Source organism: Apteryx mantelli, chromosome 4 (assembly GCF_036417845.1).
Source record: "Apteryx mantelli isolate bAptMan1 chromosome 4, bAptMan1.hap1, whole genome shotgun sequence".
Classification (NCBI taxonomy): domain Eukaryota; kingdom Metazoa; phylum Chordata; class Aves; order Apterygiformes; family Apterygidae; genus Apteryx; species Apteryx mantelli.
This window is the reverse complement of record NC_089981.1, coordinates 70,343,097-70,357,580: the sequence shown is the minus strand read 5'-3', so window position 1 is coordinate 70,357,580 and position 14,484 is coordinate 70,343,097. Positions and strand designations below refer to the sequence as shown.

Below are 14,484 nucleotides of genomic sequence, written 5' to 3'. Positions count from 1 at the left end.
TCAACAACCAGTCCCAATGGGTTTTAAATGTATCCTAATAAATTCATTTTAAAAACCAAAGATAATTAAAATGATTTTTATTACTTTTCAAAAATAGGAAGCAAAGTAAAGAAAAACAGTTTTTTACTTCTGAGTTAGTATCAGACAGTTTTCTTCTTAAACTAATGGTTACTGTAATCTGGTGAGTACCTTCACTTAACAGTGAAAGTGGCTGTAAGCATAATGTGCGTAGCAGTGGTACTGCAACTTGCCTGTTTCTGGGTGAAATGTCAAAACTGTTCTTGGTTTTCTACATTTTTACCACAGTTGTACACATCTGATAGGGTGACAACACAGAATATGCTATGGCTGAATCTGTCATTGCATTTCTTCTTGCAGTGGAGAATGTATTAGCTACAAGAAAGCACCTTTCAGACTTAAAGGGAGTATGTAGCAGCTGATTGTTCTGACCCTAGAGGTTCTTACTGCCCCTCCACAATCTGCTCTTCTACAGCAGCAGTTAATAAAACCAGTCTAGCCTAAATGCAAATGGTGATGACCTTTAATTATTTCTGAATGTTTTTTTTCCTGCCTTACTCAGAATCAGATGATGAATATATTTTTCCCCTTTTCAGAATAACTTGACATTTACAGGTACTATCAGTGGAGATGTTTGTGTTTGGAAAGATCATGTATTGATACGAATTGTGGCCAAAGCTCACAATGGACCTGTTTTCACAATGTATACTACATTAAGGGATGGTTTGATCGTTACAGGAGGCAAGGAAAGACCGTGAGTCTTTTTTTTTTTTTTTCTTTTTTCTGTATGCGCACATATTCTTTAAAAATTATGGTTTGGATTCATCCCATCTAAAACTGGGCTTCTGATTCAAGTGACTGAGACATCAAAGTTGGAAGAGAAGTCACTTTAGGACCCCTAAATAGTTGGTAGAAAAAAAAGTAGCTACCACCTCCAAAATGTAAGCCAGCCCACATGAGCTCAGGAACCTAATTTTTTTCCATTGATTATAAGAGAAAACCTACAGTAATTAGGATTCCACCCTGGGTGCCTTGCTTAAATACCTAAAGTCAATGGGGATGAAAGAGAATCTAAATGCTGCACAAGTAGTTCTTCATAATTTTAACTTCTAGATAGCAGTCATTCTACTACAGCACATATCATGAAATGCCTGAAGTAGCTTTCATGACTTTGCATTATTTTGGTTACAAATAACTAGGCAAGTGTAAAATAAATGAATGATTAATTACACTGCATCACACCAGGCAGGTAACACTTTTCCAAGTGCATCAGTTCTGAAAGAGATGGTGCGCTTTTCTCTCCCTAAGCTGAAGGTGGCTGAACTGTTACAATTAGAAGTAGTCTTGAAAGCACCTTACTTATCATTTTACTAAATAATTCAATGGCATTTATCACAATGGTATTACTTTTGAGAGAAGGCAAGTACATTTATTTTGAAAGATAGAGGTAAGCATAAAAAAGTTACCTAGTCCTTGTTGGGTTACTTTCTTTTGTGAAGTTGAATTGAGTAGAAGGTTGTTAATCCAAGTCCAATCCAAGTCATTTGCACAGTGTGAATAAATAAATGTATGAAACATTTTGTCATAGCATAAATGCACAGCTTCTTTTATAGGAAGCATCCTGTCTAGTTATGATGGCAGAGGTAAACTGTCTTCTCTCAAATCAGAATGTACAGCATCATCCTCATTTTGTTTCCGGGGTTGTAAACAAAATACTTCTTCAGACATTTTCATCTTCTCTTAGCGTCTTGCTGATGAACAAGCAAAAAAAAAAAAAAAATCAGTTCAGTTGTAATACAATCCATCTTATGGCATCATAGTGTCCCATTTTGCAGGGCAAAGATCACTTACTACCTTTTCCATAGTCTTGAAAGGTCCTGGTTGATGTTCAGATCCAGTTCAAAACTTCTCTATTCCTGTGCTTAAAATATTTTCTTCCAGTGTTTATGAACCATCACTGTAATTTAATGAAGAGAGTGTTCTCTCTGCCACTTAGTTTGAAAGCCTCTTAATAATTACTGTTTCTGACCTAGAAGAAACAGTAATGAATAACCTTCTCTTAGTTCAAATATCTTCCTAAGGTTTGAACTTCAAATTCACTTTAGCCAGCACCCAGCCTGTCTCATTTGTCAAGAGGAGTTACAATGTGGAAAAAGCTATTAAAACAACATATCAACTAATAATCACAGTTCTCCACAGCCGTACTCATCTGCTGTTTTCATCAGTGAACTGTGACTACAAGTGACAAGTGTTACTAGGAGATATATTTTCTTCTTCGTAAGCAGTATGTTGTGAGATTTGTGCATTGTTCACATGTATCAGCAGTGGATAACTTTTAAAAATGTAATTGTAAACCACAATAATAATTTTCTTAATCTTAGGAAATGTACTTTTCCATTTTATCTTGGAAACAGCAGTTCTTACTGAGAAACATGCCTTTTTTATTTTTTTTAATTCATCTCCTATCGGAAAATGGCGTATTCAAATTATTCCAGACAAATTTTGAATTTAGGAAAATTGCATATTTACTTCTGCCTTGGCATTCTTAATTGCCGTTCACCAGGCTCTTTTGATAAGTCTTTTTGCTGAGCATGATGACCAGTCATTTGTCAAAACAGTACTATTGGGAAACAAAGAATATTGCATTAAAAGGTTTATCAATTTATAACTCATTACAATTCTCTTGGTAATAATGCTGTAAAAGCAGTAATGGTTTGTGATTAAAATTTCCAGAGTTCTTTGTTGGGTTTCCTTCTGTAATCAAAGCCGTAACACTGGCAGCTCAATACTATGGAACATTATGTAAGTTTTTTTTTCTGTTCAGGAGAGATTCTTTTCTCTTTGAAGACAGACAAAACATACATCCCATCTGAACTGGAAATGCTAGGTTTATGATTGATTCATTAAATATTAGCTCCCTTTTAAAAACTGTTTTGAGTCAAAGGTGTTCTTTTTCTTTACTGAAAATGCATTTCTCTTGAAAAGGGATGGTAATACTTTGTGATTTTATGATTAACATTTATTTGTTGGATATCTTGTGCTTTTCTCATGTATCCTCTTTATCTCTGCTTTTCTCATGTATCCTTTGTCATTTGTTTTGTAACAAATGTAGTAAAAGTCATATTTGTCCCGTTTCCCTCGACTATATTTTGCTAATCTCTGCCTTTCTTAATAAAAAGATAGCAGTTTTTTCACTTAGCCAACTGCTCCTTTGACCAGAAAAATTCCAAAAGAGCTACTATACAACCATTTTTATGGACATGGAAAAATGCATAACTTACATCTGTGATTGTCCATGTCAAGTAGTTAGAATCAATTAACATAAATTTAAGGCTTTCCTCCCTTATATTCTTTGGCCTAAGAAGATCAAAAACTAGAATACATAATTAAAATAACCTCCAAAATCTGGAGCACCTATTAAAGTAACTACAATTTCACTGGTTTGTTGCACACATCAGTTCTGCTCTGTAAGTCTGATTTGGACTGGTCGAGCTTGCATTAGTTGTAGCCTAGCAACTTAAGTTCTGCAGTAGATTTTGGGAGATACAGAAGTAGTAATCCAAAGGCACCTTAATTCCATTTTTCTAAACGTGGCATGAGAATGGAGTGACAGAGAATCTGGCCCCTTTTTTATCCTTTCCCGTCTTCCTCATTGTCATCATCTTGTGCATTTTCTAATTTTAGACTGGGCTTAGTAGAACTAAATGACCATCTTTCAACTTGTTTTTTAAAGTAGCTGCTACAATGAGGGCATTGAATCAGTATTTGTCAATACACTGCTAAAAAAATGTGCTGCAAATATTTTCTATTTCACTGTAAATCCCTGTTTCTCTTGGTTCTGTTCGTATTTCAGCGCTCTCCCAGCTTTCACCTCGTGATGTCTTTTAGTAGCCATATTCCTTTTTTTTCTCAGCTTTGGAAATTTTTGTGACAAGAAATATTTTTTGTTCCCAGGTAGTAAATCAACAATTTGGGAAAATATACTTTCATTGCTAAGTGCTATTTTACAATTCCTTGCTGAAACATTCTAGTTGAGTAAATAAATATGCTTAAAATCTAGGAGCTGCAATACAAGTGTTGGTAGTTTCCCTTCTGAAAAACATTGTTCTGGACAATGATACAGAATGTGATCACTTTAACCAAATAGTGCAGCCTAAAAGAATACTGTACTTTATTAATTTGTACCAAGAAATAATTGAGAAGTTTAAAAATATGTGAAGAAAATCTTCAATCAGTTTAAAAGTGATCATGGTTTCATAAATGATCACTATGTAAAAGCTGTGTTCTTGTTTACTTGCTTAGCTAGCAAGCTAAGCATATTAGTATCATCTGTGTAGTAAAAAACTAATGGATACTTAATGGTTTAAAATAGACTGGAAATGTCTTGATTTACATTAAATGACAGTAAACAACAAAGTTCTTTATACATTCATTGTTTTTTTTGCACCAGCCATTATACTTATGGTTGTTCCTGATTTCATGGTAGATCAAAGGAAGGAGGAGCAGTTAAACTATGGGATCAAGAGCTGAAACGATGCCGTGCCTTCAGACTGGAGACAGGACAAATGACTGACTGTGTTCGCTCTGTTTGTAGAGGCAAGGTAAAGCATGTTGTCTTTAAAATAAAGCTTATAATCTGGGGGTTGATCTCTGTCAGCATATATGTGTTAAAGTGTTTGCTTCCTCTTGCTCTTGCAATTAATTGAAATTAAAGATTGAGCTACAGCATATCTACAACTGCCTTTACAGAAGAAATACAAATCTGTGTCAGGAAATCTGGGCCTTAATTTGGACAATATTTTGTATATGTTTTGATAAAGAATAATTAGGGATTAGTTTTCTGTGTGATAGTAAAACAAGTACCTATCTTAGAAGCAAGAATTCAACTAATGCCATGATTTATATACAGCCTTGTCCTATAATAGATCACAGCTGAGTTTAAAAAATAAATTAGCTTTGATTATTTGATTTGAGCAGACCTTCCTGACAGAACTATAGCTTTGGCGTTTACCTTTATTGCTGTTCAGCACTAGTAGTTAATGTATTGTATTGGGGATAATTCTTTCACTGTTGTTCAAGGGAAAAATTCTTGTTGGGACAAGGAATGCTGAAATAATTGAAGTTGGAGAGAAAAATGCTGCATGTAACATTCTAATTAATGGTCATATGGATGGACCGATCTGGGGCCTGGCAACACATCCTTCCAGAGATTTTTTCCTTTCTGCTGCAGAAGATGGCACAGTAAGACTCTGGGATATTGCTGAAAAGGTAGGTGTGAAGGATAGTTGCCATTTTGGCAAAGCCAAAAATCTTAGATTTGTTTGATTTTTTGAGGACTTGAAGTTTCTTTTTTAGTGTGGCCTGAGAAACTAAGCTTTTATAATTGTTTGACATGGACTTTGATATTTTGAGAATAATTCATCTGATAGTAGCAAACTGTTAGCACAAGGTAATTTTGAAATATGAATAAATAGGAACATTTATTCTTCTCTTGTGTTATTTTTTCACAGAAGATGCTGAACAAAGTCAGTTTAGGACATGCAGCTCGTACTGTTTGTTACAGCCCAGAAGGCGATATGGTAGCTATTGGCATGAAAAATGGAGAATTTATTATCTTGCTTGTGACCTCTCTAAAAATATGGGGGAAAAAGAGGGACAGAAGATCAGCTATTCAGGATATCAGGTCAGAACATATAATGGCTTTGTCTGCTGTAGTTTGCTGGAAACCTGAAAAATAGATGGGACTACAAAATTAGAAAAATGAACTTAACATCATGGAAGAGAAAGTATTGTATAAGAAAAGTTCCAAATTTAAAGATGCTGTTTGCCTGGCTTTTGTACCAAAAAGTATATATTAATTTCTTCCCAACTCAGCATAACTGTCAAATGCACTCTGATTTTTAGATATATATATTTGTATGTATTTTGCATACATATTGTATACATTGTGAGAAGCATTACAAGGGCATTTCAGAGAGCTGGAATCAATGAGTGAATTATAGAGTTCAAGCAATTACTCTGATACCAGGGATAAAGAGGAAGAAGGAGATGCATGAAGATAGAAGATAGCAAGCAGTTTAAAAACAGGTACTGGAGTAGGGGAAGGCTTAGGAAATATTGCCAAGGATTAGTTAAAATGAAGGGTGAATAGGGAGGCAAATGGACAAAAGGAAGCAAGAGTTCACCCTAATCGGGGGCAGACTGAAGGTGTGCAAAGGAACATGGTGAGATGATGGTTAAGGAGGTAAAATGAGATCAGAGGTTTACAGAAGAAGACTGGATTGTGAGAGATGATAGAAATGTCTTTTGGTCAGTTTACTTTTTGTTGTGTTTTGTTAGAAAAGATACAGTTAGCAGAAAGAAAATTTTGCTAATGCACCCTGGGTAGGGTAGAAGCACCCTTAAAGGAGGACAGAATTGTTCCTTCTGTGAGATAAATTGCACATGATCAATTCAGAGGAACTTCTGGAGAGCAAAGCAGGGTGACTGGGAGGAATAAGAGCAAACAGGGACCCTGCTGCGGGAGTGCAGGAGAGCACCGCTAGGAGCAGAGGGGTGCTCGAAGCAGAAAGCTGACCCAAGGGTATGTCTTAGAGGTGAAGGAAATAAAAAAACTTCCCCAGTAACGTGTGTGTCAGTGAGAAATTTGTTCAGCCCAGGAAGTTGCTGAGTTCTGAGACTAGAAAGGAAAACTGGAGAAAAGAAACCACCATGCAAAGATATGTTGGGCATATGAAAGATTTGATTTCAAACCTTTTTATTCAGTCTGTTTCATCTAGAAGATCTGAGTTTTCTTTATTTACAGTGTTTCATTTTTCCAGTTTGTAGTCGTGTGAAAGTAGCTTTAGAGAGTCAGTCATCAGTGTCATGTCACAAAGATGCTGATTCACTGAGGTGGTAATGAGATCAGATAAGGAATTGTTCCAGAGGTGTTTCTAGTTCATTTATATGTGACAGCTCTACCAAAATTATTGCCATCTTCTAATGCATATACATTCCCTGAAAATTTTATTTCGGTTTCAAACCTGCTTTGCCTTAGCAGGCAGAATACTCTGCCTCCCTCTTCAGTTCTGAGTAGCAGATACTTGAAATGCAAATGCACCTGTGATTCTCAGATATTACACTCTATTGCAAGTGCCAGTCTCCATTTTAAACCCTTTTATCTGTTCAGGTTTAGCCCAGATTCTCGTTACTTAGCGGTGGGCTCTAGCGAGAACGCGGTGGATTTTTATGATCTGACTTTGGGTCCCGCACTAAATCGAGTCAGTTACTGCAAAGATATCCCAAGCTTTGTGATCCAGATGGACTTCTCTGCAGATAGCTCTTATCTTCAGGTATCAATTGTTAATTGTTCAAAAAAACTGACTGGCAAACATACTGATGACAGATACTGTGCAAGTATTTTCCTGTGACAACTATGCTGTATTTTGTGATGAAGTGCTGGATACTGTCTTACTGTCACTAGGCTGTTATTTCATTACGGTCATAAATGAATGACAAAAAAAGTTATCCTGGGTATTAAATGCAAGAAAAAAGCATAGAAAGGAGAAACAGATTTCAAAATGACTCTTATGTGTTTCTCTGCCTTGTTATCTCCTTGATGTGGACGGGCTGTCTTGAAGGAGTACAGTTTGTCATTCGGTAACCCCGAGGGAAATGGGAAATCCTTCATATCCCTGGCCGAAATGGTGCCATTACACCTCTTTTCTGTGCTAGCATTCTCTGAGCAGCACCCAAATCGTGGTGTTACAACTCCCAGCCAAAGGGCTAAAAACATTTCTTAAAACCAAAATAAAGTAGGGATACTTTCCACATTTTGTTCACGTTCAAGAGGAGGAATAACATGAGCCTGGTTTTGCCTCTTCATTATCAAATCAACATCTACAGGCTGAGTAGAATTGCTTCATGTCAGTTTTAAAGATTTTAAGTTCAGTTTTCCTCATTTATTTATTTATTTTTATGCACATATGTACTAGCGCACACTGAATAGATACATAGAGTGAATATTATGTGCAGAATATGAAGTGTATTTAGATTACATTTTATTGATTAGACATTTTAAAATTATAGATTCTTTACTCTTTCTCATTGTTAATTTATATTTGTATAGATTTTTGAGAATTCTCAACTCATTGAGCTAGATGACTCATAAAGATGGCTTTATTAATAGATAAGTTACTTTTAGAATAAAAGGTACTATCAAAAAAAAACTTTTTAAAAGCCCTTTAGAATTCTGTCTTTGTCCTTTCAAACAAGTTCATGTATTTTAAATTCATCTGAACTGTTCTCTTTGTTCATGTCAAAGGTCTCTACTGGGTCTTACAAAAGGCAAGTCTATGAAGTGCCTTCAGGAAAACAGCTTGTGGACCAGGCTGTGATTGACAGAATAACATGGGCTACTTGGACCAGGTAACTAATTCACAGATTTACACGTTTTGAAAGACATGTAACTTCCAGGAGAAGCACATACTGTTTAGATGTGTATTTCAGCTCTTCATTCAGTCAGGTATTTTCTTTTAAATGTACCTATCTGTTCTGGGAACAAATCAGATAAGTGCTATACAACAAAATAAAGTACATTACACATTTTCTCAGGGGAGGATGAGCTGTTTGACCACTAAGGATATAAGATAAAAATTCTCTCTCTAAAAAATGCCATTCTATTTATTATGCATCTTGAGCCTCCTTAATCAAGTAGCTATAGCAGCCTCAGTAATTTTTCATTCTGCTGTTCCAATTACTTGGAATGTTGCACTGTTTGCTTCAAAACAGTGATTTGGGGGTAAGAGAACAGTGAAAATAAAAACATGTCAAAACAAGAAAAGATAACACAAGACAATAATTCAAGTTTTACATTATTACATTATTTACAGTAGTATCTGTATCCTAAAATTGTGATTAACATCTGCATATTAGAAAGCATATGAAAATACTTGAAAATACATTAAAGTGATAACACATTTAAAATTAACTTACAAATTATATGAAAAATGACACTGTATTTTATTTTTATTAGATATTTAAATCATATATTTTGCTTTTTATGCAAATCTGATAGCCTATGCCCTATTCTAGGCTTCTTTGTGAACTAATTGCCTGCTTGCAATTATTGTCCTCTGCCTAACATCCTCAAACAAAAATTGAGAGTAAATGCTTGAAAAATTTCCACATTGGACCACTTTAAACAATAGTAATCCCTAATATTTTCTTGCAAGACCAGACTGAGATTAAGAGTTTTTTAAAGGGTTCTGAATCGTTTTGCTAGCTTTCTATTTTTGGTTAAACCATTTTGTCACTTCTTTGGTATGAAAACAAGAAACCTGCGTGGCCTTTTTTTGGTCCAGTCCAGTACGTCCTAAGTAGATCATCATTTCCTTTTTGAATATTGTATACTGTGTTCTGATTTGGGGAGGGAGAGTCCCAAAAAATTTCCAGATCATCCACCTATTAAGAAATAATAAAGTCCTGGTTTCTGTGCATTCTTGGAAGTATAAGTGTACATTCTAAGCAGAACTGAATAAAAACCAGCTTTTCAAAAGCTTTGGCAAAGGAAATTTTGTTTCAGTGTCTGTTCTTGGAAGGCTAAGATCATTGTGCTTTCTGTTTAGGACTATTTCTCTCTCTCTGGTATTAATGAAAAATCTTCATTGGACTTGAAGGACAGAGAACTTTTTCATCTAATTGATGTCTCTGAAAATGTTATAGAATCAACAGAAACACAGTTATAATGAAAATAAATCTTGTGAATTTTCCAACAACTAAAAGTAATTTTTGTAACTTTGCTGTGGAGTTCTATTTTTCATTGTCCTTTCTTTTTCCTTCATATTTTTGGCAAATGACTCTCTGATCAGTATTGGCACTATTGATTTCACCTTTGTCTTTTTGGTGTTGTCATTGGCCACATTATTTATATCATTGGATCAATTTCCAAAGCAATTATAGAATAATATAAAAATCATTTGCAGAATAAAATCTGCATGAGATTCATATGTATAAGCATTAAAACATAAAATAACATTTTTATAAAATCAGCTGCAATATAATAGTTGCTTACTATGTCCTGGCTTTATTGTTTTTCCCGCAGTTTTCAAAAGAATTTCTCACTCTTCTATTTCAGTGTTCTGGGGGATGAAGTAATTGGAATCTGGTCCAGGCATGCTGAAAAAGCTGATGTAAACTGTGCCTGTGTGTCTCATTCGGGAATCAACCTTGTCACGGGTGATGATTTTGGCATGGTCAAACTGTTTGACTTTCCATGTCCTGAAAAATTTGTAAGTATTTTTTTTTGTGTGACTATAACAAAAAGTACTTTCGATATTATGACCTTGTGTTGTTTCCCTGGAGGAAGTATGATAGAAATATTTTCTTCTCTAAATTTGTAGCTTTTTAATGCATCTATGTAACTTTAGCCTGTAGTATTATAAGCATGCTTCATCTCCAGCTTTTCTTAACATTTCGTACAATAGCTGTTGCTATAAGCTCTGATAGGTGATAATATTGCCTGCACCAGTATGGTACCTTTATACTGAAAATTTCAAAGCACTTAGTTCTGTTTAACTACATTTACAATCTCCATTTAACAAATGAGGAAGACAACTGGTAATTTGAGCTCCATCTGTGTATTTCCATGGATGAAGAGTTTACAGATTTTTCACTAACACTAGCACTGGTAATTTCCAGACTGCACTGTGTAAATTGCTTGCACACTTACAATGAGAATTATTTTTTCTGTGTAGGGACTTTACACAAAATTTATGCAGGTTAATCCTGTGACAAAATATATTTCATATTATTGTGTTAGCTTGAGCTTTGTCCCCTGTTTGCAGGCACTTTCTCATTTGGAGACAATTTAATCTGCATTGCAGCTCAGTGGTAGTTCTTCAGGAGATCTTTCACATCCGAAAACCTTTACAATATTCTGAATGTTCTAAATATATGGTGCAGTAAGAAGGTAGATACAAACATGCATACCTTACTTGATTTGCAAGGCTATCCTGTATTTAGACTTCCATTTTATTTTTTTTCAGGCAAAACACAAACGATTTTTAGGGCACTCAGCCCATTTGACTAATATTCGCTTTGCAAGTGGAGATAGATACGTTGTTAGTGCTGGAGGGGATGACTGCAGGTATGTATCCTTTCCATTACTATCTAAATAGGAATGGACTTGGACAATCCATTAGAGTATAAAGTTTAAGTTCAAAATTCACATCATTTTACCTATGTGCTTTTTTTGTGTATAAAGAAGTGGATATTTGAAACAAAATAAATAGACCAGATGTTGGTATGAACAGTTAAGATTTACTAAAATAAAAGCATGTGTATTTCTATAGTCAATAAAGACTAAAATGTTTTTAATTTAGAGCGACCTACTTTTAACTGAAGCTTTTCTTTTAACCTTATTAGCCATTTCTTTTTAATCGTATTGTGGTGTTTTATATCTCATGTTTAATATCTTTTTGAAAATGCAGCTTATTTGTTTGGAAATGTGTGCATATGCCTCACTGAGAGAGACATGGAGACTTGCAAAGAGAACACTGCATGAAGTGACAGGCATGAAACACCCAGGATTGCGATGTGACATTCTACTGTGCCCTGCATGCTTACGAAATGGTGCTGATCCAAGACACCGAGCAGTCTGTCTCTGCAAGATGGTGTCTAGAGTCTGTCAGAAGGATGGACTGTAACAAATATGCTGAGGCCATTAGATCTGCTTCAGTATCAGATAATCCATGTTTGTATTTCACTCGCTGCCAGATGTTGAAAAAGAAATACATGGATAAAAGGAAAAAGTGAGTGGTTAAGCAATGTACAGTTTTCACAGTAAGATCCTGGGTTTTTAATCAAGAGATGTTATTTCTGACCTAGTGCTGTACATTGTCTATTTTCAGCATGAATGTTTTTCCTTTAAGTTTTGGAGTCTGAATATCATTGAAAAAAAGAGTATTCCATATTTTATTACTGAAAGAAAACATATATTAACTCTGAAGTATATAATATTTTAATAAATGGTTAAATATTAAAATGGAAAATGATATTTCTATGACTGGTCAAAGACGAAAAATCATCTGGTGAAGCAAAAAAAAAAAAGACAGAGCAGATTCCTTAGGACTTAAGTATTTCTGTATTTAGAGGCCTGGGTCACAATCATGTCTGGTGAAAGCTGTTGGATATGCATGATCTTCATGGCTAATTTAGTGTTTTTGTTGCACTTAAACATTAAATTAGTTCTGTGAGCAAAAAGAGATTTGCTCACTTTGCGAGTGCCTTGCCCACAACCTAAAAGTCTAACTCCAATTTTTGCCTTTGAATAAAAGTATTCTCAGTGGAAGAAAGATTATTGCTGTGTTGCTTGAGTGAGCTGCTAGCCTCTGTGCTGGAAATGTGAACCAGGGTGAGCAATTTTAGTCTTCATAACTGATAAAACTTGGGCTGTCACCAGTTGCAAAAATAGACATTCATAGCAATATGAATTGAATTTATTTTCTCAGCATCATAGGGGGGGATTCAGAGAGAATATAAACTTTCCAAACATTATATTTTGTACATTCAGACTTTTTAACAAAATTGGGACTAGCTGGGTGAGATCTTTACTCAGATTTCTCTCCTGATTGTAAAAACATCCAATCATATGCTTCTTTAAATGGACCTACTGTCACCTCTAGCATAAGTGCATTTATTCTGTACTGGAACATAACAGAGACTGTGGGATGAAAAAACTTTTCAGTGATGATAAAAACCTGTACCAAGTTACATTTTGGGTACAAGTGAGGAAGATTTCATCAGCTGTCTAAATCATGTTGTCGTGATGCATTGCAGACTAAACCTGTTTTTTGATCAGTGCAGTTATTTTTCATGCAACATAGAAGGGAAGTAATAATTTATCTCTTCAGTTATCATCATTACTCTCGTAATGGCAGTTTGCTGTGAACATAAAGCCGTCCTTGTCTATGTGAGTGAGTGTTGCTTTAAGGACAGCGTTTGTTTAGGTCAGTCAGCAGGCTTGATCTTATTCACCTCTCGCATTCTCTCATGCCAGATAGAAGTAAAAATGAAACAAACCTCTTCTTGTATGCATCTCGTGCGGATGGTGGTGATAGAGGGAATGGGAGGGCTTGTATATATGAGGAAAAAGATAGTGAGCCTATGTCCAAAACTCTTGTTATGCACTATACAAAGCTAGTTACCCAACAGTTTTAGATAATGTATTTTATATATCAAACTATAACAAATGTTTATTTTAAAGAAGATGAACTTCAGGTTTCTCAGCATGATGATTCTTAGCAAAGTCTTGCCAATCGTGCAGCTGCTATTCTACAGGCACAAAAAAAAGAGTGGATTTGGTCATGGCCGTACAGGGAGATCTTATCAGTAACATTTTTGACTTTAGGGGAACTGCAGCTGAGAACCGAGATTAGACTTGGTCCGTTTCATAACTTTGTTGCTTGATGATGTTATGTGAAAATTAGTAATTGGCACTTAAACCTTATCTATGCCAGAGAAATCAATTGTAGTATGCTATTTTAGAGCTGTGGTTCTATCCTTTGTTAAATGCATCTGTGCAGGATCTCTTGACTTGAAGATTTGTCCTGCCCCTAATTTAAGGTTGCCTTTCATCAGTTCGAGTTGGACGGCTGTTAACAGCTCCCTCGTAGTCTGTCCTCCGCAGACTGCCAGATCGAAGTTCCTCTTCTGCCCCTTTGAGTTTTCCCCTCAGAATCCTAGGCTCAGTATCTCCCAACCACATGATCTTTTGTAGGCCTTCATCCAATGAAGGAGGTACGGGCTGTCAAGAAGTTTGTTCCTCTGGTCCCTGTATTTCCCCACTGTATCATCACTCTAGTCATCTCCTCTTCCCTCCTGCCCCCCGCCCCGGTCATTAATACTGTTGCTCTAGCTGTGCCTCTCCTCTGATAATTTGTCGAGGGGTGCTTTCACCCTGAGGAATCTCAGATGCTGCATCGGAGGTGCAATACTGGTGAGGAGTCGAGGGGCGACCTGCAGCAGGGCTGCGTGCAGCGGTGTGGGGCTGGTAGCTGTGGTTTGCAGTGCTGAGCCTCCAGCTCTCCCTGCTGCTTCATGCTCTTCCAGACCTCCCTGGAGCTGTAAAGGGCTGGGTGGGAGCTGGAAGCTGCAGAGCTATTCAGAAACAAAGCTACCAGCCTTGTTCCTCCTATTGCAACCGATTTGGCAGGTAGTATTTCCCCTGATGACCCTGCAGTGGTTTGCCAGGTGGACTGTGGGCAGCCAGCTGGAAGTGGCCGTGAGTGGTGAGGAGAGCAGTGGCACAGGCCGAGCTGCAGCTTGCTTGCTGAAGGCTGTCTGGAACGTAGTTCGCATGACAAGATGCAAGATACAGCTGGTTGTAACCACAGTTAAAGGTGGCAGCTTTGCGGTCTTTTTGGTCGAAGGTGCCCCTGATGGTGCTCATCGTTGTGCCTCATTTGCTGTTTACATTAAGTGCTA

General features: G+C 36.3%; 1 protein-coding gene across 1 annotated transcript in view; it reads left to right on the top strand.

Annotated features, from left to right (window-relative positions):
- EML5 (EMAP like 5) overlaps positions 1–12,027 on the top strand; it is a 128,206-nt gene extending 116,179 nt beyond the window's left edge. Inside the window, exons 36-44 of the mRNA XM_067295610.1 lie at positions 615–772; positions 4,505–4,619; positions 5,098–5,286; positions 5,529–5,701; positions 7,190–7,352; positions 8,324–8,427; positions 10,136–10,289; positions 11,046–11,146; positions 11,490–12,027. Of these exons, the coding sequence (XP_067151711.1) occupies positions 615–772; positions 4,505–4,619; positions 5,098–5,286; positions 5,529–5,701; positions 7,190–7,352; positions 8,324–8,427; positions 10,136–10,289; positions 11,046–11,146; positions 11,490–11,526 (1,194 nt within the window). The 3' untranslated portion in view covers positions 11,527–12,027. The remainder of the gene's footprint in view (positions 1–614; positions 773–4,504; positions 4,620–5,097; positions 5,287–5,528; positions 5,702–7,189; positions 7,353–8,323; positions 8,428–10,135; positions 10,290–11,045; positions 11,147–11,489) is intronic.
- The last annotated feature ends 2,457 nt before the right edge of the window (positions 12,028–14,484 follow it).